Below are 23,694 nucleotides of genomic sequence, written 5' to 3'. Positions count from 1 at the left end.
GGCTCTTGAGTCATCAGACTTGGCTCAGTGTTATCTTTGAGTTATAAAGATTGTGGGTTTAAGTCACACTCCAGAGACTTGAGCCCATAATCTAGGCTGACACTTCAGTACAGTACCGAGGGAATGCTGCACTGTTGACGGTGCCGTCTTTTTGGATGAGCTGTTAAATCGTGACTCCCTCTTCCCTGTAAGGTGGATTTAAAACATTTGGGGAGTTCTCCTTATATCCTGGCCAATATTTACCCCTCAATCAACATCACTAAAACAGATTAACTAGTCATTTATGTCATTGCTCTTTGTGGGCCCTTGCTCGCTGCTAATTGCCTGCTGTGTATCCCTACATTACAGCAGGTTCTATACTTCAAAAGTACTTCATTGCCTGTGAAGCACTTGGGATGTCATAAGTTTGTGAAAGATGCTACATAAAAGCAAATGTGTACTTAGTGCAGCTCTTTTCAAAATAATCCTATTATCTTTTACTGTCCCTTTTAATTAGCTACTATCTTGCAATATATAAATTATATGTTGCTGTTGAAATGATAATTTCATTATTTTGTTAAGATAATTAAAATTGAAACCTCCACCAAACACCAGGTCCTAACACTGAAAATCAGGGGACTGTAAGATTGCAGTCAGAGTGCCCACAAACACGTGGCCCCTGGGTTTATTTATGGGTTTTTTTTTTGTTATAAAGAGGTGACAGACAACAGAATGGATTATATTTAAAAATAAACTGAGTAAGATTTAGTTAGCGGGCCAACAAGTATGGAAAAGCTGAGCGCTGCGGTTTGTGGAACCAATGGTTAGTACTGCTGGGCAGGGGCAGGGGCAGCGCAGGCGGGGAGCCGCTGCTCGGAGCTGGGTTTCCGGCCGGGGTTGTATTGGAGACGGGCGGCTCGCTCAGCAATGGCGCTGGAGTCCCGCAGGAAGCTCTTCAAACTCCTCATGCGCTTCGGCGCCATCATCCTGACCCGCTTCCCTTTCTGGAACTGCTTCAGCATGCTGATGCTGTTCGCCGAGCGGGCCGACCAGCGCAGGTGAGGGCGGCTGCGGGAGAGGACGTGGAACCGGAGCCCGGAGCCCGGGGCTTGGGGCCTAGTGGAGGAGGGAGCCACAAGCGCTTTTAACCCGCTTTTCCTTCATTCTCCGTGCATTTTTTTTTGATGAAGACTTAAATTATTATTTTTTTTTAAACTCGCAGAATTGTTAATACTTCCGAGTTAAAACCACTGAAAGGCGATGGATTGTTTCCTCCCCCTTCCTGCACAAAGTATTTTAAAAATGAAATTGCACCAAAAATGTCCAGCTGCCACCACGGAGTTGCCATGGGAACAGTTGGCCGTGCAGCGCCCCAAATTGCATGGTCCATTGCCAATTCTGATTCACCACCGATTAAATTCAACTTATTATTGCATTTTACGTGTGACTTTTCCTGCTCAGTGGGTTTGCACAACAGCAACTTCACTGTTCATGGGCACGACGATGTCTTGAACATTAGAAATACAAGACAGTGGATGTCAGGGAGCAGGGAAATGTGTTTCATTGCACTGAAACATGGTTGAAGGGAAGGATTATAAATGCAAGTTTTTGCTGACATTGGGCTGGGATTTTCATATCCCTCCATGGCCCTTGTTCTTCCCCATCTTTGTAGCCTTACAAGCAATGTTCCCTCTAATTTCATTTTATGGCTTCGGTCGGGGTGGAGTGTAGAATGTTTTTAGTATAGGGATGTCGCAGTTGTGTGGGACGGACTGGTTGGGCTGGGTGCTCTTTACCGTTCCGCCATTGTTCATAGGTTTATATGCAACCTTCAGGGCTGCTGACCGAGGGCCGTGCGGCTCTTTATCGTCCGACGCGGACACAATGGGTCGAAATGGCCTCCTCCTGCGCTGTAAATTTCTATGTTTGTATTTTGGGTACATGGTCCCTTTAAATGGCTGCGTGGCATATTAAAATGTTCATTTTTTTTTGAAATTCGTAGCCAATCGTTCCAATTCTTTGTCAAATCACAAACGCCAGAGGTCACCTTGCACACATCAAGGATCACTCTGCGCCAATGCTCTTAGCCAAAAGGCCTAGAGCCACTGCACCGTTCCTGGAAGTACTGCAATACCAGGTTCGTGCCATGGAGGTGGATGGGTCAGGCCCCCCACACACCTCCGTGGAGGTGGATGGGTCAAGCCACCCCACATTGAAAAGCGGGTGAGCAGCTGCGTGGCCCCTGATTACAACCCTCCGAGATATCTGTGCTCCTCCAATTCTGGCCTCTTGTGCATTCCCAATTTTAGTCACTCCGCCATTGGTGGCCGTGCCTTCAGCTGCCTAGCACCTACGTTCTGGAATTCCCTCCAACTCTCTGCCCCTCTTTCCTCCTTTTAAGACGCTCCTTAAAACCCACCATCTGTTCTAATTTCTCCTTGTGTGGTTTGGTGTCAAATTTTGTGTGAACGCTCCTGGGAAGCTCCTTGGGACGTTTTACTGCGTTAAAGGTACTATATAAATACAAATTGTTGTTGAAGGAAATTGCCGCTCATTCAGATGTGTGTGTGACCGGAATATTAATCCGGGGGTGGGGGGGGGGCTAGAAAGTTGTCGGGTATTCTGGGAGAACCGGTTTTCCGGACTGATTAGCATTTTAAAGCTCTATTTCCTGCCTGCAGCCAGCCAATTGGAGAGGCTGCTTGGCTGTCGGATGGATGCACTTACAGCACTAGACCACAGAGAGGAGTGCGGGAGGGGTGTTGGGGACTGGAGGTGGATTGGTGCGGGGCAGGGGGTGGTGTGGTCGGGGGCTACCAGAGGATCAAGATCGCAGGAGGATCGGAGTCTGGAGAGGGCAGTTGGAAGGTCGGGAAGGCGATTGGGGACTGGAGAGGAGGGGAAGTCGGAGGGGGGACAGTGAGGATCAAAGGCCGGTGTGGAGGGGGGTGAGGTCGGGAGAGATAGGAGGCCTCAGTGGGAAGGTCGGGTGGAGATCGGAAGGGTTGGTAGGGTGTCCAATTGGAGAGGGTGGGTGAGGCAGGGATGCTCGATCCAACAAGTTAGTGGAGAGGCACTTGCCTCCTGGATCCAGTAGTTCTTGCCTCCCTTTAGCTGGCAGGGTTGCCCGAGGCCAGGGAAACCCAACCAGCCAAAGTTAAACTTGAAATGTTGGATCACCATGAGGCATGCCAGCCTCATTATAATAAAATGGGTGACCCGCCTCCTGGGAGCGACTTGGCTGTCCGCCCGTTTCAACCAGAAGTGTGTGAGTAGGAGCAGTTTGGGATCGAGAATCAGTTTTTAACAATTTAACCTCCCAATCGACCCCAACCCACCCATTGTTTGGGTTAAAATGTCCCCTGCATATGAACCAAACTGGCCAGGAAGGCTCCAGTTACCATTGCCTGTCTGTGCTGTGTTAGCCGATTAGGATTTTCAGAAGGCATTCGATAAGGTGCCACATAAAAGGTTACTGCACAAGATAAAAGTTCATGGAATTGGGGGTAATGTATTAGCATGGATATCATCATCATCATAGGCAGTCCCTCGGAATCAAAGAAGACTTGCTTCCACTCTAAAAATGAGTCCTTAGGTGGCTGAACAGTCCAATACGAGAGCCACAGTCCCTGTCACAGGTGGGACAGATAGTCATTGAGGGAAAAGGGGGAGTGGAACTGGTTTGCCGCTCGCTCTTTCCGCTGCCTGCGCTTGATTTCTGCATGCTCTCTGTCATGTATTCAAGCAGCATTGTAACCCATGTATAATCTGACCTAAGTTGTACACTGTGAGAACAATGACCACTAGGTGGTGAATTTGTGGGAGACACTCCTAACCTGGACCTTCAGATATAAAAGGGCAAGCTCCACCCACTTCCATCACTTGAGTGCTATGGAATAAAGGGACAGGTCACAGACTGACCTTCTCTCAAGCATGGGCCTCGTGTGCATTTATACTGTGTAGTAAGGACGTATCAATTGCGACGAGAAACTGGGATTTAAACCACGCGAGCATGGCCACGAGCAGAACAGACGAGAGGTACTGTGTTAAGGAATGGTTGGGACAGAGATTCAACATTGTTAAAGCAGCACACAGTTCTCCAGGCAGACAAGGACATTCGGGCATGCCCCAACATGTAGTCGAACCCAGAGGGGGAGTTCGACAGAGACAATGGCAAGCTGAACGGCGATTCACGCCATTGCAAGGGACAATGCGGCCAGTAATGGGGCCATCAACACCTGTTAATGGCACACTCGAGGACAATAACAGGGGCAGTCAGGGACGATCGACTGGCAAGGGACCTTTTGTTTCCAACAACAGCTCATGTTGGAGGCGTGGAGGCACACACTCAGCTGGAGTTTGCAGAGATGAGCAAAATACCTGCATGAAATGAACGCTGGGGGAAATCGCTGGAAGCTGAAGTTCAGTGAGTTCATGTGGAGCACGTATACAGCTCATACACCAGGACACCACCGATAATGATGAAAGTGCTCCTCAATGGCATCCCAGTATCAATGGAGTTAGACACTGGGGCCATCCAGTCCCTGATGGATATCAAACAGTTCGAAAAGTTGTGGGCGTCCAACGCCAGGAGGCCAAAATTATCGCCGATTGACGCACAGATACAGACTTACACAAAGGAGATCATTCCGGTGCTAGGCAGCGCCACGGTAATCGTGACCCACAAAGATTCGGAGAACAGGTTGCCACTCTGGGTTGTCCCGGGGGATGGTCCCGCACTGCTGGGGAGGAGTTGGCTTTCTGTCATGAACTGGAAATGGGGCGATGTCAATGCAATTTCCTCTGTGGAGCGAGTATCATGCTCACAGATCCTGGACAAATTTGACTCATTATTTCAACCCGGCATTGGCACTTTCATGGGGGCCAAGTGATTCACATAAACCCGGACGCCAGGCCAGTACACCACAAGGCCAGAGCGGTGCCGTACGTGATGCGGGAAAAGATAAAAGGCGAATTGGACCGCCTGCTGAGGGAAGGCATCATCTCGCCAGTTGAATTCAGTGACTGGGTGAGCCCGATTGTGCCCGTGCTCAAGGCGGATAGGTCGATCAGGATATGTGGCGATTACAAGGCCACCATCAATCGGGTGTCACTCCAAGACCAGTACCTGCTACCGAGAGCAGGTCTTTGTGACGCTATCCGGTGGCAAACTTTTTTCAAAATTGGACCTGACCTCAGCTTACATGACTCAGGAGCTGGCGAGTGAGTCGAAGAAGCTGACCACCATCACGACACACAAGGGGTTGTTTGATTACAACAGATGTCCGTTCGGGATACGCTCGGCCGCCGCGATCTTCCAACGAAATATGGAAAGCCTCCTCAAGTCGATTCCAGGGACGGTGGTTTTTCAGGACGACATCCTCATCCTCATTACGATACTGAAGAATACCTCCACAACCTGGAGGAGGTGCTACGCAGACTGGACCGGGTAGGGCTGCGACTGCAAAAGGCGAAGTGCGTCTTCTTAGCTCCAGAGGTAGAATTCCTGGGGATGAGGGTAGCAGTAGATGGGATCAGCCCTACTGCGTCCAAGACTGAAGCGATCCAGAGAGCACCCAGACCCCGTAACACGATGGAGCTGCGTACATTCCTGGGGCTCCTGAACTATTTTGGTAGCTTTCTTCCCAAATTGAGCACGCTGCTAGAGCCGCTACATGTGCTCCTACGCAAAGGTCGCGAATGGGTCTGGGGGGGACAGCCAGGAAAGGGCTTTTAATAGAGCATGCAATTTATTATGTTCCAACAATCTGTTAACGTTATATGACCCATGTAAGAAACTTGTGTTAACGTGCGATGCGTCGTCCTATGGTGTCGGATGTGTGTTGCAGCATGTCAATGCCAAGGGTCAGTTACAGCCGGTAGCTTATGCCTCCAGAAGTCTTTCCCAGGCAGAAAAGGGCTACGGGATGGTAAAAAAAGGAGGCGCTCGCATGTGTATATGCGGTAAAGAAAATGCACCAGTACCTGTTTGGCAGGAAATTTGAGCTGGAGACAGATCACAAACCCCTAACGTCCCTTTTGGCCGACAACAAGGGCCATAAATGTAAACGCATCGGCCCGCATACAGAGGTGGGCACTTATGTTAGCCGCCTATGACTACACAATTCGGCACAGACCGGGCACCGAAAACTGCGCCGATGCACTCAGCAGGCTCCCACTAGCCACCACTAAGGGGGCTACCGAGCATGCTGCTGAGATTTTCATGGCTGTTGAAGCTTTCGGAAGCAAAGGCTCACCTGTGATAGCCCGTCAGATTAAAGTCTGGACAAATAGAGACCCGCTATTGTGTCTAGTCAAGAAATGCGTCCTGAATGGGGACTGGGCAGCCACGTACAGGGCATGCCCTGAGGAATTTAAACCATTTCACAGGTGCAGGGATGAACTCTCGATTCAGGCCGATTGCCTACTGTGGGGAAACCGCGTAGTCATGCCCCAGATGGGCAGAGAGGTGTTCATCAGAGAATTCCACAATGAGCACCCGGGCATTGTCACGATGAAGGCAATTGCCAGGTCACACGTTTGGTGGCCAGGGATAGATGCAGATCTAGAACTTTGTGTTCGCAGGTGCAACACGTGTGCCCAGCTGGGCAATGTGCCCAGGGAAGCCCCCCTTAGACCCTGGCCATGGCCCGCCAAGCCTTGGTCATGCATCCATGTGGACTACGCAGGTCCTTTCATGGGAAAAATGTTTTTGGTTGTAGTAGATGCCTACTCCAAATGGATCGAGTGTGACATTTTAAATTCAAGCACATCCTCTGCCACGGTAGAAAGTCTACGGGCAATGTTCGCCGCCCACGGTCTACCGGACATCTTGGTCAGCAACAATGGCCCGTGCTTCACAAGCACTGAATTCCAGGACTTCATGGCAGGCAATGGAATCAACCATGTTAGAACGGTACCGTTCAAGCCGGCCTCAAACGGCCAGGCAGAACGAGCAGTGCAGATAATCAAACAGGGGATGCTCAGAATCCAAGGGGGTTCCCTACAACGCCGCTTATTACGCCTCCTGTTGGCCTACAGATCCCGACCACACTCGCTCACAGGGGTTCCACCCGCAGAGCTACTAATGAAAAGGATGCTCAAAACCCGGTTATCCCTTATACACCCCACCATGAAAGAAATTGTTGAGAGCAAGCGCCAGTCACAATATGACTACCATGACAAGAATGCGAGGGCGCAATGTATTGATGTAAATGACCCTGTTTTTGTCCTCAACTACGCTGTAGGGCCCAAATGGCTCGCAGGCACTGTGGTTGCCAAAGAGGGAAATAGGATTCTGGTAGTTAAACTTACCAATGGACAAATCTGCCGCAAACATGTGGATCAAACAAAAAGGAGGTTCAGCAACCCCATAGAAGAAGCAGAGGAAGAACACGATATAGAGTTCACTCCTCCACAGGTGACCGAACACAGGAACCAAAGGGAGGAGAGCCCAGTCACTGTGGGCAGTCCGGACAGGCCTGAGGCACCGCAAACAGCAGACACTCAAGCCAGCGCCCAACAACCGGAACCCCAACTCAGACGCTCTACAAGGGAGCGTAAACCACCAGAGAGACTCAACCTGTGATCCCAATAAGACTTTTGGGGGGGGGGTGGAGGTGATGTCATGTATTCAACCAGCATTGTAACCCATGTATAATCTGACCCAAGTTGTACACTGTGAACAATGACCGCTAGGTGGTGAACTTGTGGGAGACACTCCTAACCTGGACCTTTAGATATAAAAGGGCAAGCTCCACCCACTTCCATCACTTGAGTGCTATGGAATAAAGGACAGGTCACAGACTGACCTCTCAAGCATGGGCCTGGTGTGCATTTATACTGTATAGTAAGGACGTATCACTCTCGGCGTCGAGACTCGAGGTGCTCAACGCTCTCCTGGATGCAATTCCTTCACTTAGGGTGGTCTTTGGCCAGGGACTCCCAGGTGTCAGTGAGGATGTTGCACTTTATCAGGAAGGCTTTGAGGGTGTCCTTGTAACCTTTCCTCTGCCCACCTTTGGCTCGTTTGCCGTGAAGGAGTTCCGAGTAGAGCACTTGCTTTGGGAGTCTCGTGTCTGGCATGGAAACAATGTGGCCTGCCCAGCGGAGCATGGATAGAGGATTGGCTAACTACCAGAAAACAGAGAGTCAGGATAAATGGGTCATTTTCCGGTTGGCAAACAGTAACTAGTGGGGTGCCGTAGGGATTGGTGCTGGGGCCTCAATTATTTACAATCTATATTGATGACTTGGATGAAGAGACCGAGTGTAAGATGGCCTACTCCTGCTCCTATTTCTTATGCTAAGATGGGGAGTTAGTCGGGGTGCAAAATTGGCCTCTTTGTTAGTGGAGGGGAAAATTAACTGGGGTTCCTGCTCCTAATTGTAATTTAGTGACTTTTGCTACAAAGTTTGTGCATGTTGATGTTGCCTGACAGTAGATGCTACGTAGCCCCCACTAACAGCCTGTCGTACCTTCTGTATCATTCTCTGATTCTAACCAGGCTCATGTGTGAAGAATCGTTACTCATGATTAGGGCTGTCAGTGCCTATGGAATTGTAGCTCAGTTTGAGTCACCACAGTCAAGGAAGCATATGAAATTGGAAAACTAAATAAAGCTGCAAAATGTTTTTAAGATATTGTCAGTTGCTAATATTTGGTAGTTGAGATATGAATAATGGAGACTTAGTGTTGTGAAGCCTCCTTCGCCTTAATGGGAGGTGGGATGAGGTCAGCAGTATGAAAAATACTTAAGATTTTGCTGTTCTCTGGAGCATTTTGCAATGTAAATTTTCAAAAACTGATGACTCCAGCTTAAGTGTATTCAGCGACAACAACTTGTATTTATATAGCGCCTTTAACGTAGTGAAACGTCCCAAGGCGCTTCACAGGAGTATTGTGCGATTAAAACATTTACACCGAGCTGCATAAGTAGAAATTAGCGCAGGTGACCAAAATTAGCTTGGTTAAAGAGATGTGTTTTAAGGAGTGCCTTGAAGGAGGATAGAGAGGCGGAGAGGTTTAGGCAGGGAGTTCCAGAGCTTGGGACCCAGGCAACAGAAGGCACGGCCATCAATGGTTGAGCGATTTATAATGAGGGATGCTCAGGAGGGCAGAATTAGAGGAGCGCAGACATCTCGAGGGTGGCAGGGGACCTGGAGGAGATTACAAAGAAAGGGAGGGATGAGGCCATGGAGGGACTTGAAAATAAGGAAGAGAATTTTGAAATCGAGGTGAACATAAAGTGCTGCCGCTTTATTCTGTCAGCTATTGTGGGTGTGTGCAACAGCTGCACAAGAACAGCACCAAAACACTTGTTCCTTCACTGTGTAATGTTTACACATTTCTAAAATAGTTTGAGGTAGTTCTTGACTTTTTTCCAAGGGGTATAAATTGCTCTTTGCATATTGTAACATCTCTAACTGTGATGCTGTGTGCTATAAATCTGTTCTGCCACTGTCTTCAGTTCCTTTACCTCTGTTGTTTTTAATTTAGTGCCTATAACCTTAAATCTCAGGAGGATGACAAATGACAGGCTCCAGATGGTTAGGTGAATTCTAGGAAAAATAAATAGACTTGGATCATTCTCGGTACGCACAGAGCAGGAGGTTAAAATTGCATCTTCCAGATTTCTATGGCTTAGTACCAAGGCATGCAGTGCATTTAACCACACACCACACAGCCGTAATTACTATATTGGGCACTTATTTCAAATATATTTAGTTATAGATGCAAAAGCTTTGCTATCTAATGTGCATTCAAAAGAGTGGACTTTATTCAGAGTTCAAGTATGTAAGCTAAAGTCTATTGGTACATTACCCACAGGATGTTAATCAATGTGAAATCAGACAACTTTTGTTCTATTGGGGAGTGGATTGATAGCTAAAATTAACACTGAGGGATGAAGAATCATTAAACTTTGTCATACAAGTTGTATCTTTTCCCCCCATCCTCACATTTTCTCCCCATCCCTCCTAAAAGCACCGACTATTGCTCTTCCAGTACCTCCCCAAAGAATTTGTTCTTTATTTGTGAGCTTCAACGATAAGTGTTGGTAGGCTATTTGGCAGTGGAGGAATCGCAGCAGAGCCAAATCTTTCCTCGCCTGATGGGCACATTATGCACGTTTTAACCAGAGTCTCTGGACAGCACTCGGAGCAGGAACTGAGATGACTTAAAAACATTTTTTTTTAACATTTGCCTCGCCCAAGGATGCTGTTGTGATTTCCCATTGCTGCTTTGGCAGAGATCAGTTAACTCTCAGGCATTTGTTTTGTATAGGTCAGTACTATATCATACATTGCATTGATCTGCTGAGCCAATGGGGGTAGGCACTGACTTGTGCAAAACTTCAGGGAATCAGGACTGAGATGCACTTTCTATTTGCAGTGAGTTAGTTAGAAATAAATTCAAATTTTCCAAGCTCCAGGCTGCTGCAACTGATGGGATGGCTTCCTGGAGCACAAGAAATTAACCTCATTCATTTAATATAGTCAAGCAGGCTGCCAAGTTCTGGCAACAAGACTGTCATGATTGAGGCAAACACAATCATCTGAGATTGGGTTACATTGCACTCTTGGGCCTCAAGTTTCCACATGATTTGCTCCTGATTTTTAGGAGCAACTGGTGGAGAACGGAGTATCTTAGTATTCTGCAGTTCTAGTCAGGTAGAACAGTTTCACTTTTGAACAGAATTTTTTTTTCCAAAAGGGGGCATGACCGGCCACTGACGCCTGATTTGAAAGTTTCCACAGTGAAAACGTACTCCAAACTAACTTAGAATGGAGCAAGTGAAGATTTTTGTAGGCTTGAAAAAACCTTGTCTACACATTAAAAAATCAGGCGCAGGTTACAAATTAGGCGTCGGGAACGAGGTGGGAGGGGGGGGAGGGGAGGAAGGGAAGTCATTAAATTCTACAATAAATCCTTAGTTATACTTATACAAATATTATACAAATAAATCCAACCTGAATAAAAATTTATAAGCAAAGAAAAGATTAAATAAACCATGTTCCTACCTGTGTGAAAGTGCTTCAGGCAGGCCTTTCAGGCAGCAGTTTGCCGTCGGGACCAACCGACGGCAGGGGGAGGGAGGGAGAAGGCTGCAGGAAGCCTCAGAACTTGAGGCAGCCGTTTGCCGTCGGGACCGACGGACGGCAGGGGGAGAAAGCTGCAAGAAGCCTCAGTGCTGATCATGGAAGGGCAATGTGGTTTTATTAAAAAATGTTAAAAATTGAACAGCTACAAAGAATGTGCATAGTCTCAAACAAGTGCATGTGTCCCGTTTATCACAGTCTATCTTTAATTACAGAATGCACTCCCTCACCCTCACACACAGAAATATCAAGAAAATTAAAATACAAGCCTTTGCAAGGGTTCAATAAACAAATTTTCACTTTTTCTGCAGCACTTTTTAAAATGGCCGAGTGCCAATGTTTCCTTCACACTGTGTGCGCGAATGCTCCAACGCGCACGCGCAGGGTTGCCGGCACGAAAAAAACTCATTTAAATTGTACCCGCCCCCTCCTTACAAAATCGGCGCGAGTGGTAGGCTCCGCCCCCTGTGCGCCACGCCAAGCAGACATCGAGCTGCAAAGCGCTCGAGAATAGCGCGGTTTTTTTCAGGTGCCGTTTTCGGCGCGAAAACCGGGCACCTAGCTCGGAGGGGCGCCCGTTTTGCTGCGTGTGGAAACTTGGGGCCATCAATACTAATGCAAGTGGTGTTGGTACTCCTATGCTGCCTACGAAACCTGCGAATTATAGACTTAAACTAATTGAGTATTTTGGTTAGTGATTTGCTTGAATGGATCACAATTGTGAAATTCAGTCTATAAATAATACCTTTTAGTGATGTGTAATGAGAAAGGACTAATTAGCAATCTTGTGCAAGGCCCCTTGGGGAAGAGTGACCATAATATGGTAGAATTCTTTATTAAGATGGAGAGTGACACAGTTAATTCAGAGACTAGGGTCCTGAACTTAAGGAAAGGTAACTTCGATGGTATGAGACGTGAATTGGCTAGAATAGACTTAAAGCAAATGATACTTAAAGGGTTGACGGTGGATAGGCAATGGCAAACATTTATAGATCACATGGATGAACGTCAACAATTGTACATCCCTGTCTGGAGTAAAAATAAAACTGGGAAGGTGGCTCAATCGTGGCTAACAAGGGAAATTAAGGATAGTGTTAAATCCAAGGAAGAGGCATATAAGTTGGCCAGAAAAAGCAGCAAACCTGAGGACCGGGAGAAATTTAGAATTCAGCAGAGGAGGACAAAGAGTTTAATTAGGAGGGGGGAAATAGAATATGAGAGGAAGCTTGCTGGGAACATAAAAACTGACTGCAAAAGCTTCTATAGATATGTAAAGAGAAAAAGATTAGTGAAGACAAATGTAAGTCACTTGCAGTCAGATTCAGGTGAATTTATAATGGGGAACAAGGAAATGGCAGACCAGTTGAACAAATACTTTGGTTCTGTCTTCACGAAGGAAGACACAAATAACCTTTTGGAAGTACTAGGGGACCGAGGGTCTAGTGAGAAGGAGGAACTGAAGGAAATCCTTATTGAACGTGGAATTGTGTTAGGGAAATTGATGGAATTGAAGGCCGATAAATCCCCGGAGCCTGATAGTCTACATCCCAGAGTACTTAAGGAAGTGGCCCTAGAAATAGTGGATGCATTGATGATCATTTTCCAACAGTCTATCGACTCTTGATCAGTTCCTATGGACTGGAGGGTAGCTAATGTAACACCACTTTTTAAGAAAGGAGGGAGACAGAAAACGGATAATTATAGATCGGTTAGCCTGACATCAGTAGTGGGGAAAATGTTGGAATCAGTTATTAAAGATGAAATAGCAGCGCATTTGGAAAGCAGTGATAGGATCGGTCCAAGTCAGCATGGATTTATGAAAGGGAAATCATGCTTGACACATCTTCTAGAATTTTTTGAGGATGTAACTAGTAGAGTGGACAAGGGAGAACCAGTGGATGTGATGTATTTGGACTTTCAAAAGGCTTTTGACAAGGTTCCACACAAGAGATTGGTGTGCAAAATTAAAGCACATGGTATTGAGGGTAATGTACTGACGTGGATAGAGAACTGGTTGACAGACAGGAAGCAGAGAGACGGGATAAACGGATCCTTTTCAGAATGGCAGGCAGTGACTAGTGGGTGCCGCAGGGCTCAGTGCTGGGACCCCAGCTATTTACAATATACATTAATGATTTAGATGAATGAATTGAGTGTAATATCTCCAAGTTTGCAGATGACACTAAGCTGGATGGCGGTGTGAGCTGTGAGGAGGATGCTAAGAGGCTGCGGGGTGACTTGGACAGGTTAGGTAAGTGGGCAAACGCATGGCAGATGCAGTATAATGTGGATAAATGTGAGGTTATCCACTTTAGTGGCAAAAACACGAAGGCAGAATAGGAAAAGGGGAGGTGCAACGAGACCTGGGTGTCATTGTACATCAGTCATTGAAAGTTGGCATGCAGGTACAACAGGCGGTGAAGAAGGCAAATGGTATGTTGGCCTTCATGGGGGATTTGAGTATAGGAGCAGGGAGGTCTTGCTGCAGTTGTACAGGGCTTTAGTGAGGCCTCACCTGGAATATTGTGTTCAGTTTTGGTCTCCTAATCTGAGGAAGGATGTTCTTGCTATTGAGGGAGTGCAGCGAAGGTTCACCAGACTGATTCCCAGAATGGCAGTACATAGTCTAAGGATAAGAGGTAAGCCATTTAGGACTGAGATGAGGAGAAACTTCTTCACTGAGTTGTTAACCTGTGGAATTCCCTGCTGCAGAGAGTTGTTGGTGCCAGTTCATTGGATATATTCACGAGAGAGTTAGATATGGCCCTTACGGCTAAAGGGATCAAGGGATATGGAGAGAAAGCAGGAAAAGGGTACTGAGGTGAACGATCAGTCATGATCTTATTGAATGGTGGTGCAGGCTCGAAGGGCGGAAAGGCCTACTGCTGCACCTATTTTCTGTGGGGTTAAGTTTCGGCCTGAGTTGCCCCTATTTTTTTGGAGCATCTTAGAAATTGCAATTCTCGGCATTTAGTTTGCTCCAGTTCTAGTGAGTTAGAACAGTTTCATTTTAGGAAGGGAGCGTGTCCAGCCACTTACGCCTGTTTTGCAAATTTAGGCAGTAAAAACTTACTCCAAACTAATTTAGAATGGAGTAAGTGTAGATTTTTGTACGCTCAGAAAAACCTTGCTACACTTACAAATCAGGCGTTGGGAACGAGAGATGGGGGACGGGGGGTGGGGAGTAATTAAATTTTACAAGCATTCAACAGTTTCACTTGTACAAATAAAGAGCCATCCTGAATAATAAATGATAAATAAAGCAAATAAAAAATACATTGAATTTTCCTACCCGTCTGAAGGAGCAGCAGCCTTTGAGCTGCGAAGCTTCAGGCCGTTCGGCCAGGGTACAGGGGCGGCATCAGGCCACCCACAGAGTGCCAATGTTTGTATCGCACTGCGCTTGCAGCAACGCACGCTCCAATGCGCACGCGCAGGGCTGCCGGCATGACATCATCTGCTGTAAGAAGACAACCCCCCCCCCCCGCGCTCTCAAAATCGGCACGACGCTTTGGCCCCGCCCCCCGCTGATCTCTGCGCGTCGCGCCGAGCTGCAAGGAAGCTGCTGGGAGGCCGAGAATTCCTCCGTGAGTTTTTGACGTGCTTTTGAGCGCGGAAAACGGGCGTGGTGTGCGCGCCCCGAAACTTGAGGCCATTGTTTCTATGTTTCTACGTTTATCTGTTTAAAAAAGGGGGCAGGCAAAAGGCAGGTAACTATAGACCGGTTAGTTTAACATCTGTAGTGGGGAAAATGCTTGAAACTATCATTAAGGAAGAAATAGCGGGACATCTGGATAGGAATAGTGCAATCAAGCAGACGCAGCATGGATTCATGAAGGGGAAATCATGTTTAACTAACTTACTGGAATTCTTTGAGGATATAACGAGCATGGTGGATAGAGGTGTACCGATGGATGTGGTGTATTTAGATTTCCAAAAGGCATTCGATAAGGTGCCACACAAAAGGTTACTGCAGAAGATAAAGGTACGCGGAGTCAGAGGAAATGTATTAGCATGGATAGAGAATTGGCTGGCGAACAGAAAGCGGAGAGTCGGGATAAATGGGTCCTTTTTCCGGTTGGAAATCAGTGGTTAGTGGTGTGCCACAGGGATCAGTACTGGGACCACAACTGTTTACAATATACATAGATGACCTAGAAGAGGGGACAGAGTGTAGTGCAACAAAATTTGCAGATGACACTAAGATTAGTGGGAAAGCGGGTTGTGTAGAGGACTCAGAGGCTGCAAGGAGATTTGGATAGGTTAAGCGAATGGGCTAAGGTTTGGCAGATGGAATACAATGTCGGAAAGTGTGAGGTCATCCACCTTGGGGGAAAAAATCAGTAAAAGGGAATATTATTTGAATGGGGAGAAATTACAACATGCTGCGGTTCAGAGGGACCTGAGGGTCCTTGTGCATGAATCCCAAAAGGTTAGTTTGCAGGTGCAGCAGGTAATCAGGAAGGCAAATGGAATGTTGGCCTTCATTGCGAGAGGGATGGAGTACAAAAGCAGGGAGGTGTTGCTGCAACTGTATAAGGTATTGGTAAGGCCGCACCTGGAGTACTGCGTGCAGTTTTGGTCACCTTACTTAAGGAAGGATATACTAGCTTTGGAAGGGGTACAGAGACGATTCACTAGGCTGATTCGAGAAATGAGGGGGTTACCTTATGATGACAGATTGAGTAGACTGGGTCTTTACTCGTTGGAGTTCAGAAGGATGAGGGGTGATCTTATAGAAACATTTAAAATAATGAAAGGGATAGACAAGATAGAGGCAGAGAGGTTGTTTCCATTGGTGGGGGAGACTAGAACTAAGGGGGCACAGCCTCAAAATACGGAGGAGCCAATTTAAAACCGAGTTGAGAAAGAATTTCTTCTCCCAGAGGGTTGTGAATCTGTGGAATTCTCTGCCCAAGGAAGCAGTTGAGGCTGGCTCATTGAATGTTTTCAAGTCAAAGATCGATAGATTTTTAAGCAATAAGGGAATTAAAGGTTACGGGGAGAGGGCGGGTAAGTGGAGCTGAGTCCACGACCAGATCAGCCATGATCTTATTGAATGGCGGAGCAGACTCGAGGGGCTAGATGGCCTACTCCTGTTCCTAATTCTTATGTTCTTATGTTCTTATCTAAGGTGCTCAAGTAACTTTATTTTTTTTCTACTACTGATGTCAGGAACTGCATTGCAAATTGACTGGTTTATGTAGAAGGGCTTAACAGCCACTTCAAATGCACATCTAGATTTTTGTTCACTAGTTTTCCAGTGAAAGTGATGCCCTTATGCCTTCTTTTTAGGAAGCCGGATATTCCAGTGCCATACCTCTATTTTGATATGGGTGCTGCAGTTATCTGTGCCAGTTTCATGTCCTTTGGAGTGAAGAGGCGATGGTTTGCTTTGGGGGCTGCCCTTCAATTGGCTGTTAGTACGTATGCAGCATACATTGGAGAACAAGTGCATTATGGCGCCTGGCTCAAGGTAAGAAAAACAAAATTGTTTGTGGTCTGTACGAATAGACTGTAAAGTAGGATCCTACTGCAAGTGCAGTTTCCATTCTGCGCCACTGTACAAATGTAGGTGGCATAATGTAATTACATTTTGGTATAATTTGCATATACTAATGTCTCCCATGGAATAATGGCCTGTGGTTTGTTACTGTAATGTCTCATCTTGATGTGTATTCAGGGTAACTGTTTACTCACAGGATGGTAAATTGAAGGGTGCAACACCTTGGGCTGTTCAGACTAGGGCCCAGTTACAGAGTAGAATTGGCACAACCCTGGGATTGAGTTAAATGCTCATTGCACACCCTTGGCTGGTGATGGTTTTTGGTGTCAGGAAAGCTGATGAGGAACTTGGGAATATATTAAATCCCAAAATATATAATCACCTAGTAAGGTACTTTTGGCTGCTCGATCGCTAACTTAACACCACTCGGCAAATTCAAGCTCTGTTATTAACTCGCATATAGACGTCACCGTTGCAAAACAAAATCAGTTTGAGTTGAGGTGTGGTCCACATACAAGTTATTTTAATGGGTAGAGGAGAGAGGAGGTGGTTCGAGTTTGTGGTATAGCCTATATTTGTGTCAGTATTGGAAAAGATTTTGAACTTGAAATTTTGTTCTCTTAAATAGGGCTATGACATCATCCAATATTTTTTCTTTATTTCCTTCCCTATCATAACCGCCAGAATCACATATTCTAATCTATGGCAGAGAGGACAGGTAGATAACTTTGGCCAGTTGAGCTCGGGAGGGGGCTTATGGGGTGACTAAAGTGTGATTTGAGGTGGACGCCACTCTTGCTCATTTAATGTGTACACTGCTTTTATTTTGAGCACCTGCTGATGAAGCCGGTAAAATCAAAAATGGTTTGGAGAATGCCTAAATAATATTAAAAACCTCCCACAGAACTGTAGTTTCAGAGGCTGCTTACCCATGAAGAAGATTTTCAGAAAAAAAAATGCACTTCTTATCAAATAATATTTGAAGTTTATTTTTAATAGCATGGATGTGCAAAGTATTTGCGAGCTTTACTTTGCTTGCTCCACCTGAAGTGGCTCCTCTTCGGTCCCCAACCGCCCCCTCCAATTCATCATACCGACACATTGCAGCCCAAAATATCATTTTGTTGGAAGGGTGAATTTCAACTGGATTGAACATTGAGTTTGTACCTGGTGCCACATTTTTAATTTTATAGGGTAGAATGTGTTCCAAGATTCATTGGATTTCAAAGATGTGCCACAGCCCGATTCACATCATCTGTGTGGTGATTGAGTTCTGATTTTAGATGCACTTTTAAGCTAGTTGAGCAATTTTGCTATTGGATGAGATTCACTATTCAAATATAAAATGCTATAAATTGCATGCCATGTTTTTGATAATAGATTGATGAACGAGAAAAAAAAGTCATTATGTAGATGAAGTATATGAGTAAGCATTTTGAATCCCACAGGTAAGAATGTATTCCAGAACTATAGCCGTTATTGGAGGATTTCTGATATTAGCAAGTGGTGCTGGCGAGGTGTATCGGCAGAAACCGCGCACGAGGTCATTACAGTCTACTGGGCAAGTGTTTCTTGGCATCAACCTTATTTGTGTGGTGAGTAATTGACCTTCCTGACACTTTTTAAAAAAAAAACAGGAAAAAAAGGCTTGCATTTATATAGCGCCTTTCATGACCTGATGTGTAGTCGCTGTTGTAATGTAGGAAACGCAGCAGTTTGCGCACAGCAAGCTCCCACAAACAGCAATGTGATAATGACCAGATGATCTGTTTTAGTGAACTGCAGCTAACTGTGGTCATAAAGTAAGCATTTTTATCTCTGCAGTCACAAACTATAATAAAACATTTGCACTAGTAACTATCTCCTAGGCATAGCAATATTGTATTGGTGTGCTATTCGGATGCAAGAGGTTACAAATTTCAGCTTTGCACTGTAGCTTCAGAGTGGCAACATCTGTAATTTTTGGGGAGTACAAATTTGGAACCAGTGCTAGTCTAATTCTTCACATCACCGCTTTCTGTATTTTCCCCCCATTCACCGAAAGCCTTTTTCGCCCATCTCTCCGTAAGCCTATCAACCAGGCAGAATGGCATTTGAGGTGGTTTTTGGGCTGAGATAATAACTTTTATTTATATAGCGCCTTTAACATGGTAAAACGTCCCAAGGCGCTTCACAGCAATTTTACAACATGTTAGATATTGACCATTGAGGGGGATAAAGAGAAAAAGCATGAGAAGGAAGTATAAAAAGAGGTTAAAGGCTCTGGTCCGAAGCCAATTACCGTCCTCCATTTTTGTGATGTCATAATTTTATTACTTTTTATTTCTCATTTTGTCGTCTTGATATGTCTTGTAATAGCTCCAGGCTCGAGCTGCCTCCGTTGTCGGGGAGACGCTGATGTTTAAAACTCCCTCCAGTTGCTCCAGGCTCATGCTGCCTCCGTTGTCAGGGAGACGCTGAGGTTTAAAACTCCCTCCAGCTGCTCCAGGCTCGAACTGCCTCCGTTGTCAGGGAGACGCTGAGATAGCAAAGCACAGCTATTCACAAGAACATGCGACAGTTGTAAAAGATGGCAGTTTAAATCTTGTACCATTCACACTGTACTTTATCTTCAAGTCGTGGAATACTAATTGTACGGTATTTAATCCACAGGCCTATTCCCTGCAGCACAGTAAAGAGGACCGCCTGGCCTATCTGAACCACATTGTAGGAGGTGAACTTACACTGCAGCTGTTGTTTGTACTGTTTGCCGTGCTGGGCTTGTCTTTCCTCTCTGGGTATTGTGTACGGACTGCAGCCCAGGTACTCTCTATTCTTATGCCCATTGTAGTTCTCTTTATTGATGGAAACGTGGGCTATTGGCACTACTCCCGCCGGATCGAGTTTTGGAATCAAATGAAACTACTTGGGCAGAATGTGGCCATTTTTGGTGCTGCTATAATTTTGGCTACAGATTGATATTTTTTTAAATGCTGAGTTCTTTAATGCATGGCACAAATGAAACCACTGCCTTGTATTGCTATTTATTTGACATTTTTTTTAATGTATAGGTTCTTAAATATATTTTCAATATAGATCATATTCTCAAGACCATTCTAAAGATAAACGAATGTGTATGAACAATTGCTTAGATACTAGTGAATATACTAAATATCTGAATGTACGCTCCTGGCGCAGAGCCTCACTGTCCAGGACTGCGCATTGAGAAATCGTGGCATTTTCTCGGCAGAGGGGCTATCACATCAGGAGTATATATTTGGAAAATTGGCCCACTTTTGTGTTCATTGATCTGCTTTTTCACCAAAGTCCTATTTAGGTAAATTATATCAATTCTGTGTGCTGCATCATGAATGATGGGCATGGCCCAAGATTTGTTACAGCATGATGTCCTGTGATTTATGTAACCTCTTATGATGCATTTCTTTGTTCTAGCAACATCATTTGAAAAATGTCCATTTAATGCCTGCAAATTGACATCCTCCCAGTTTTTGAAACGCCTATATTTTTCCATCCTCTATTTCGTTATCGGTTACTCATGCCATCAAGCTGAACTGGAGCTGCACTGCTGAGAGGTATTAGCTGATCTGGCTGACCGCTTCAAGAACCTGCTGTGTGTTGAGCAAGTAGATTTGTTACAGACCACAGGTGGGACATTTCCGAACACCGTACCTGTTGTAGGACGTGGTTTAATTTTGACTCTATTGCCACGAACGCCCCCAGCTGGACTTGTTAGCAATACATCAACAAGCTCCACAGTGCTGTAGTTGTTTAATCAAAGTAAAATCACCTGATCCAAAAGGATTACTCTTCTAAAATGTCCCATTTGGTTCTGCAGCAGGGTGGGCAGGTGAATGGTGAAGCTAAGCCAGAAGATCAGCTGATGAATCAGCTCTGCAGTACAGGTGGATACCATTGGCCGGAGCAATATAGGTGTTGCTGTTAAGATGTAGCACCTATCTATCCTTTGAATGTAGTGATCATAATGTTTTAAACATGATTACTTTTTCTTTTGTGAAGTAAGTGATTTACCTAATCTTGTAACCAATTCCTGTGATTTTTTTTTTACCCCCACCCCTAAATTTTTTTCTGCCCTTTGTGAGATTTTTGGGGGGGCAAATTTCTCTTGACATCACTAGCTTTAATAAGTCGTTACCCCTGGATGTATGTCGGGTTATATTTTTTTAAAAAAGTGTAACTGCCCATTTTTTTAAATCTAAAAGTTGCTTTTCAGGATGCATCCATGGAGCCCTTTGTCTCTAATATTTTTTAGTGAAACAGTGACAGTAAGAGTTTTGATGTGCTTCAAGGTGATTCCTCTTGGAGTATGTCAACTCATCGGTGACATTCATTGAGCTTTCGGATCGACTCTGAGCTTTCTTTCTCTCTTTTCCCCTTCTCTTCATGCCCTCCCCCACCACCACTGAACAAAATCTGTACCAAGACCTTACAGCTCCTCAAAAACCGTTTGTGATAAATTTGAAAACAGACCAATCAAATTGAAACCAGAGATAAAAAGTTAACTGTCTTAGTGAGGAAATAGGAGCGATTTTGTGACCAGCCATATTATAAATAGTTTGTCTGCCCGATCAGAACGATGAAGGCATGAGTTGCAGTGGAGGTATGGATTATATGTCATGACAAGCCTTTCTGTCCATCCTGTTTAATCCTAGCCTTGCTTTTATAATTAATCTGTTTGAGGGGGCATAAATTGAGTTTATTATCTTTTTGTTTTTGTGCTTGGTACAAACACTTAGACAGGAATAGAGAAATCTTAAATGAGGAATTATTGGGAGGCAAAGGAAACTAGAAGTGAAAGAATTCACAGCAATAACACCCTGCATGTTGAGGTAATTTTGCTTGTCAATCAAAGTGCTCGTGCAATATTGGGCACCTGTTACTTCTGTGAATGGATAATTTGCCTGAAAAATAGAATCTATATTGTACATGATAATGCAGCCTTGTAGCTCATTTCAGTGGGATTTAAAATCTCTCTAATTTGATTTTTTGCTGAAATTGGTGAAGAATATAAAACAAATATAATCTATCCTTGTCCAGATTATCGTTGTTACTTATTTCCCATGAATAGCATGTTTACATTAGGTGGGTGGTGTGAATATGGATCAACTGGATCCAGTTCACTCACTGCTATTTGTTTATGTTGGTTAATTTGTATTGTACAAGGTTACATTTGTGTTTATATAGCAAGGACCTGTACTGTGTTTCCAATGCAATGATGTTGCTGTATATACAAAGGGTTTTGGTTAAATGATTACACTTGATCTGAATTCAATCTGGGACCTAATAATAATGACTTGCCTACTAGGGTTAACTATTCCTGTTTGTAAATTTTTTTTCCATATCTACATTTTACAGTGTGAGTGGGTCTAGCAAACGGTGGAAGGAAGGAAAGAGACAATCCACTGTTGCTGCATGGAACTGGTGTAAAAAAAAAGATTGAGCTCTGGCTTTTTCTCTTCTACTATAAAAGTCAGCAGATGAAATGAAATTGGTCAATCTTAAACCAATTCCTAATGAGTGTCAGACCACAAAACTGGCCAAAATAACATGGCACTATGTTGGGCATCTGATTTGGGTCTTGATAGCTGGTGTGGGAAATGGGGCACATTCTTACTGGTACAGTTTGCGATGCTCTGCAGAGGTTTGGGATTAAGACATATTGTCAAAGCAAAAAATTGAGTGGGCTTTTATTTCTTGAGTAATTGTTGTGTATTTGACCTGGGAGTGCCTTATGTTAACATTGGATGCAAAAAGTAGAAAGCGTTCAATTGTCCCAGCAGTAATCTTTACATTCACATTAAAAAAAAGGGGGCACTGTATGAATGATTAAATGATCATCCTTGTCCCTGGGTAATTGTTCAAATTAAGCTAACTGAAGCAAACCTGAATTCTCTTCTGTTTAAAGCTCTTTAAGTATTTGCTGACCAATCTCAGATGTATTTCATGGATAGTTTTTCAGAAATAATTGTATTTTCAATTTAATACAGTATTTATTTAGAAAGACCAGTAGATTACCAGTCAACCAAAACGTGTCCTATGGGCTAATTAGAACAAGTGGACATTAATAAACTTGTAATTTTAAATTGTTTCAGTGCAACTTGTCCTCCATTAGAATGAAGTGACGTTACTTTATATAGTGAATTAATTTCAAACTAAATACATGGTTTACAGTGTAATAGCAATATTCTTTTAAAAGTGGGAGCACATTGTAATTCAAGCATATTTAGGAGTTTTTACCATTTAATTCTGTGCTGCCTGATCTGTATTCTCTTTACTCTACATGTATAATTTGGATTTATCTACGTTTACTTTTTTTTTAAACAAAATTGATTTGAAGTCAAAAATGAAAATGGATGTCACTAATGTCTTCACTTAAACATAAGCCTATTAGAATACTCTTCAGTACAAATTTTTTTTTTCCTAACTTAAAGATACATGTTAGTAGGGGACATTTTTTTCATACACTTTCCATCCATGGAGAACTGCCATTTTGCATCTTGAACCAAGTTTCTTCAGTTACATGCAATTTCTTATCATTTGCAATGCCTCCTGATGAGAGCAAAGTAACAGCATTCAATACATCTCCAACCAGGTAGAAACACAATTTTACAGATAGAGAAAACTTCATACTGAAAGTACTCCCCTAGGATATTCTTTTATGAAATTAATGCTGTAATTCTGGCACAGTAATGTAGCATCCAATTTTCCAATCCCATTGACTTTTGTGACAGTCAATTGAATAAGGATAATTGTAAGACAAAAATAGGTTCAAGCTTTAAAAGCAAATTAGATTGCAATTAAGCCCTCTAAGTTAGTCAAATTCCATAATGTGTACTCCATTACTGGTAAATTTCCAGTACATACATGTGCAGCTTCTACAACTGCTGAAATTGGGAATGTGAAGCCAATTTAAAACATTCAGTGATTACCTTGTACTCTAATTGCCTTGTTGCAACTTTGAATCTTTGAATTTAGGTACTATGTCGTCCATTTGCAGGTGGTCTTCTGTAAGATTGGCTTTATTATTTGGTACTTTATTTTACTTTCTATTATCCGGACATGTACAGCAGATGTGCACTCGTATGTATGTA

General features: G+C 44.3%; 1 protein-coding gene across 3 annotated transcripts; it reads left to right on the top strand.

Annotated features, from left to right (window-relative positions):
- Positions 1-681: 681 nt before the first annotated feature.
- tmem101 (transmembrane protein 101) lies at positions 682-22,847 on the top strand. 3 transcript variants are annotated; one of them, XM_070864014.1, is made up of 5 exons: positions 828-1,037; positions 16,375-16,555; positions 18,034-18,180; positions 19,238-19,387; positions 20,018-22,847. In XM_070864014.1, the coding sequence occupies exons 1-5, from the start codon at positions 907-909 to the stop codon at positions 20,057-20,059; spliced, it is 651 nt and encodes a 216-aa protein (XP_070720115.1). In that variant the 5' UTR covers positions 828-906; the 3' UTR covers positions 20,060-22,847. The 3 variants fall into 3 exon arrangements, with proteins under 3 accessions (XP_070720116.1, XP_070720115.1, XP_070720114.1); XM_070864015.1 differs by lacking the exon at positions 828-1,037 and adding an exon at positions 682-802 and having other exon boundaries at positions 19,238-22,847; XM_070864013.1 differs by having other exon boundaries at positions 19,238-22,847.
- Positions 22,848-23,694: the final 847 nt, after the last annotated feature.

Source organism: Pristiophorus japonicus, chromosome 21 (assembly GCF_044704955.1).
Source record: "Pristiophorus japonicus isolate sPriJap1 chromosome 21, sPriJap1.hap1, whole genome shotgun sequence".
Taxonomy (NCBI): domain Eukaryota; kingdom Metazoa; phylum Chordata; class Chondrichthyes; family Pristiophoridae; genus Pristiophorus; species Pristiophorus japonicus.
The sequence above is the reverse complement of the archived record's forward strand: the minus strand, read 5'-3'. Positions and strand labels throughout refer to the sequence as shown.